Source organism: Ixodes scapularis, unplaced genomic scaffold, assembly GCF_016920785.2.
Source record: "Ixodes scapularis isolate PalLabHiFi unplaced genomic scaffold, ASM1692078v2 PGA_scaffold4__175_contigs__length_147842914, whole genome shotgun sequence".
NCBI classification, from domain to species: domain Eukaryota; kingdom Metazoa; phylum Arthropoda; class Arachnida; order Ixodida; family Ixodidae; genus Ixodes; species Ixodes scapularis.
The window spans coordinates 12,612,299-12,617,676 of NW_024609879.1; the positions used below are offsets into that span (position 1 = coordinate 12,612,299).

At 57.8% G+C, this 5,378-nt stretch overlaps 1 protein-coding gene across 1 annotated transcript; it reads left to right on the forward strand.

Moving 5' to 3' along the window:
- Positions 1-2,302: 2,302 nt before the first annotated feature.
- On the forward strand, positions 2,303-5,087 carry LOC115328939 (transcription initiation factor TFIID subunit 4-like; the record flags this gene model as incomplete). The annotated part of the gene is given in 3 exon segments (XM_040210415.2): positions 2,303-2,379; positions 4,126-5,037; positions 5,039-5,087. Coding segments are annotated over 2 exon segments (960 nt in total), but the record flags the coding sequence as incomplete, so codon positions are not given.
- Between the last annotated feature and the right edge of the window lie 291 nt (positions 5,088-5,378).

Below are 5,378 nucleotides of genomic sequence, written 5' to 3' on the forward strand. Positions count from 1 at the left end.
GGTTCGGACCTTCCTTTCGATATCTTGGTCGATACCCGGCCACCAAACTGTGCTTCTGGCAAGCGCCTTCATGCGGACGATCCCGGGATGCGTGGTATGCAGCAGCTCCAAAACCTGGTCTCTCGCTTGCTCTGGAATGATGACTCTACATCCCCACAGCAGGCATCCCCGATACTCCGACAACTCGTGCTGCCGTCGAACAAATGGCTTGAACTCGTCCGGCAGCCTGCCTTGAGGCCATCCAACCCCCGTCCAATGTCGAACTCTGGACAAGGTTGGGTCGTTCCGGGTGCATCGGGCAATCTTCTGGGCATCCCACGGAACCTCCGGCGCAGTCTCCAGCATCCGGACTTCAAAACGTTTCTCGTCAGTTGAGCTGTCTTCCACAGTTAGAGGCAGTCGACTCAGTGCATCCGCGTTCCTGAGCTGATGAGCAGGCCTGTACTCCAGCTCGTAGTCGTAAGCCGACAACATTAACGACCATCGCAACATCCTCGGCGACAGCACTTGAGGCATCGGTTTTGCGTGATGCAAGAGTCCCAGTAGAGGTTTGTGATCGGTCACGATCCGAAAATGCCGACCGTAGATGAGCTTGTGGAACTTTCGTATTCCAAAACCTATCGCCAGAGCTTCCCGGTCTGTCTGTGCGTAGTTCCTTTCGGCAGCTGTCATAGTTCGAGAGCCATAGGCTACCGGTACCTCCCGGCCTTCGCTATCAACGTGGCTGAGTACCACCCCAAGTCCGTACGGAGAGGCATCACATGCCATGACTAGTGGCTGGTGGACACTGTAATGGGCAAGGGCGTCCGAAGACTGCAGTAGCTGCTTGGCCCGCAGAAAAGCCTCTGCTTCCTGCGTAGTCCATCTCCACTTATGGCCGTTGTCGAGCAGCCTGTACAAGGGCTCCAAAGTGTGTGCCGCTCCCCGTAGGAACCTGTTGTAGAAGTTGAGTGCCCATAGGAACGCTTGCAACTCATTCTTGCATTTTGGCTTGGGTGCCCCATGGATATCCTTGACCTTGTCGTCTGTCGGCTGTATTCCTGCCTTGCTGACCTTGTATCCTAGGAATACAACTTCATCCACTCCAAAAACGCACTTGTCCCTTTTTAGCCGGACACCGTCGTCTTGAATTCTTTGAAGCACAGCTTGCAGACGGGTGTTGTGCTCGGCTTCATCTTTACCGCCTACCAGGATGTCATCGAGAAAAACTTGCACCCCTTCCAGCCCTTGCAGCAGCTCTTCCATGTACCTCTGAAAAATAGCGACTGCAACAGCTACTCCGAACTGTAGGCGCGTGACACCGAAAAGTCCACGGTGTGTGGTGATGGTGAGAAGGTCAGCTGTCTCACTGTCAACTGTCAGCTGCAGGTACGCTTGGTCTAAATCAAGCTTGGAAAACCCTGCACAGCCTGCCAGCTTCGCGAAAAGTTCCTCAGGTGTGGGTAGGGGGTAGCTTTCCCAACGGACCACAGGGTTTACCGTACTCTTGTAGTCGCCACAGATTCGCACTGTGCCATCCTTTTTTACCACAGGTACTATTGGAGTCGCCCAACTGGAATGTCGGACCGGTTCCAAAATGCCTTGCCTGATGAGCTTGTCCAAGGCTTCATCCACTTTTGGTAGTAAGGTCCTTGCGCAGGCGCTGAAGTTGCCAACTTCAGCGCCTGCGCAAGGACAGTCAAATCGTCCCCAGCGACAACGGCGACGTCCCGACTACCTAAAGGACTATGTGACCTAGGGGGGAGGGATGTTGTGTGTTGGCAACCGAGGATATCCAGGGATGCCGGTGAACTGGTGCTCGCGCGCAGGCACGAGACGTTCGACTGCTCAGGCCCCAACCCGGTCGGTTGTGCCCGCTGTATTTTGTGATGTATATATTATGTAAAGATTAAATACACAACAGCTTTGTAATAGACAATGGTACCTTGAAGCCGAACGATGAGAAATTGAGGGCCATTCTCGATTATCCACCACCGCACGATGTAAAGAGCCTTCGAAGGTTTCTGGGGATGGTTGGCTTTTACCGGCAGTTCATCCCGATGTGCGCGGAGCTGGCGCGGCCATTGAATCTGCTGCTCCGGAAAGGCTCGAGGAGGGCCTGGGGTTCAGAGCAGGGTGCTGCCTTCTCGTCTCTCGCGAGGGCAATAGCAAGCACCGCTAGCCTTCGGTTACCAGATCTTAATCGGCATTTTGTTGTGCAGACCGATGCGAGCGACTACGGTGTCGAAGCAGTATTGCTACAGGAACACGATGGACAGTTGCGCCCTGTGGCATTCGCTAGTCGAACGCTCACACCGTCGGAACGCAACTACAGCGTGACGGAAAAGGAGGGGTTGGCCGTCATGTTTGCTCTGAAGAAGTTCGACCTCTATTTAGACGGTACGACTTCGTTATTCAGACTGATCACGCAGCACTTACCTGAATTCAGAGGCTAAAAGAGCCTGCGGGAAGGCTGGCCCGCTGGGTACTAACCTTGCAGCGCTACTCGTACACGGTTAATTTCCGAAAGGGATCGACCAACAAGGTCGCGGATGCGCTCTCTTGGGCGGCTCAGGATGGTGGTTGGGAGGAGGTGACGCAACCGGAGTGTAACGAGAAGCGCGGGAAGAACAGGAGAATGTCTCCGGATGCAGGGGTGAGGTCCCTCACGGACGGTTGGGAGGAGGCGAAGCAACCGGCACTCGTAGCAGCCTTAGCGCGCGGCACGAAGGAGCAAAGGATCGTCGCTTGGGGTGAAGTGGTCAGCAAGGAAGAGCTTGTCGAGGCCCAGAAAGCAGATGGTTTTTGCCATCGGGTGTTGGGTAAACTGGCTGAAATTGCGGTCGACACCGGGAAGGCTGGCGGTCGAGTTAATGATCAATTTGATTCATATCTGCTGGGCGAAGACGGCCTATTGCTTCGCTACATCCCAACGATCGATGAAGGGGAGGGTAATGAGTCTCCCTTCTGGGTGGTGATTCCCAGGAAGCTACGGAAGAGGTTTATCGGGTACTTCACGACTCGGCTCTGGCAGGTCATGGCAGGTGCAGCAAGACTTTTCATAAGTTATGCCGCGCCGCGACCTGGCCGGGGATGAGGCAAGACGCACTCCGATACGCCCGCAGCTGTCCAGCCTGCCAGAAAGCGAAGCCCAGAGGGGGCAAGCCTCCGGGTTTGATGCAGTTGGTGGAGAGTCACTACCCGTGGGAGATCGTCGCTTGCGACATCATCGGCCCACTGCCGAGAAGTCCGCGTGGAAACCAGTACCTCTTGGTTATTACCGATAATTTCTCAAAGTGGGCAGAGCTGTACCCACTGAGGAAGCTGGTTTCAAAGCGGATCTGGGAAAAGTTACTAGATACTTTCCTGCGCCTCGGCACAGCCAGGTGTCTCATTAGTGATAACGCTAGTTATTTTGCTAGTAAAGTGTTCGTGGACTCGTGCTTGGCACTGAACAAAAAGCACAAGAGGACAATACCGTATCATCCCCAAGCCAATATCACTGAGCGTGTGAATCGGAATATCAAAAGCAAGCTGATCACGCTAACGGAGAGACACCGAGACTGGGATAAGCACATCGCTGAGATGGGTTTTGCCATTCGCAATACCGTGAACAGATCGACTGGTTTCACGCCAGCGTTTCTGAACCTGGGTAAAGAGATCCCGTCTCCGCTGGAGAACGAGTTACGGAGCAACCAAGGAACACCAGGACGCCCGCTCTCTAGGTACGCGGAACAGCTAACGAACCGCTTGTCTGGGGCGCTGCACGATGCCAGAGAGAATCTTGATGCCGGAAGGTTCGAGCAAGCGGCGCAGTATGACAGGAGCCATAGGCACTTGGAATTCAAGGTTGGTGACTTGGTCCTGAGGAGAACCCACCCTCTGAGTAACGCAGCTAGCGGTTTCGCCGCATCGCTTGCTCACAGATGGGAAGGGCCCTATGAGGTAAAGACGCGAATGTCACGGCTTACTTATAAACTCACTCGGTTGGATACAAATGAGGAGTCGGGTCCAGTTCACATTGCGGACTTGAAGGGGTATTACCGTCGCGATGGGGAACATAGTGAATGAAAACTACCACCGCCGCCACATTCGGCCACAGAAAGTGATGATTTTCCGGTGTCTGACAGTGTTCTTTCTACACAGGATGCCTCCTTGGAGAAACCGCCCCAGGGGGCCATACCCAGGAGGCCCACCGGACGGGCCAGGCCCCGGGGCGGCTGGACCCCAGTGGTCCGGTCGACCAAACCCTCGGGGCGGCCGCCCAGGGAGGCGTCAACACTGGGGATGGCCGAACGGCGGAGCGGGCCAGCGCAACCCGGGCTCCGCAGGTGCCGCGAGCCCGGCAGCCGGCAGGCCTGCGCGGCACGGGGCAGGGCCGTCCGCAGCAACATCGCGGCACCAGGCAGGGCCGTCCGCGACGGAGCCCCCGCACCACGGAGCGGGTCCGTCTACGACCGGGGGACCTGCCTGGAGTCGGCCCCCCTGCCACACCGTGGCCACGTGGACGGCGTGGGAGGAAGGAGGGGCGGTCCACTTCGTTTCCCGCCGGCGTTGGAAGCATCAACCCAGACCAACGCCTGGCCAGCCCGACCACCAAGTCCCATTCCCGTTCCGCGGCCACACGCAGCCGGCGGCGCCACGGGTCTTGGGAGCGCCTGACACCTGCTGGCTGTGCGGGGTCCCGATAATACATCTGGAAACCCACGAAGCAGGTCGACTCCATTCTGACCTGCTGGAGGCACAACCCCTCCCGGACAACGTGGCGGCAGCGGTCCAGACCCTGAAGGCAAGCCGCCCGGACCTCCTGGCTCCCGCTGCCTTGGCCTCCGTCCAGCCAGCCCGGCCTCCCGAAAACCGTGCCGCCGCACCGGCTGCCGCAGCCGCTGTTATCGAACCCGCCACCACGACGGCCCCCACAACACCGGCCGCCACCACATCCTGCGGCCCAAGCCATCGGGCCAGTGTCGTCCACCAGCCCTCTCCGTCCCCCTCGACTTCCGACGACGCCATCATGGCCGAGGTGGAACAACTCCTCGGCCAAAACCAGTGAGCACCCGGGGCCCCCCGAAGACCGGGCATTGAGGGGGGGGGGGGGGAAGTGTGGGAAGCCGAGGAGGATGACGGCACGCGAGGGGGCAGGAGCGGTGGCCGGCGGCCCGGTGCGCGTGACAGAGTGCACGAGAGGTTCCGCCAGGCACTGGGGCAAGACACACGGACGAGGACTGCAACGGCAAGGCTACAGCAACCAGCCGAAACAGTAAAACGTTTTGAATACATTCTTGCTCGTGTGACGTCTTGGGGGGGGGGGGGGGGCGGACCAGGCAGGGACCGATCGGGCAGTAGTATAGTAGAGCGACCCACAAGTTTTGCAGAGCTAAGTGCTGACAACACTTGTG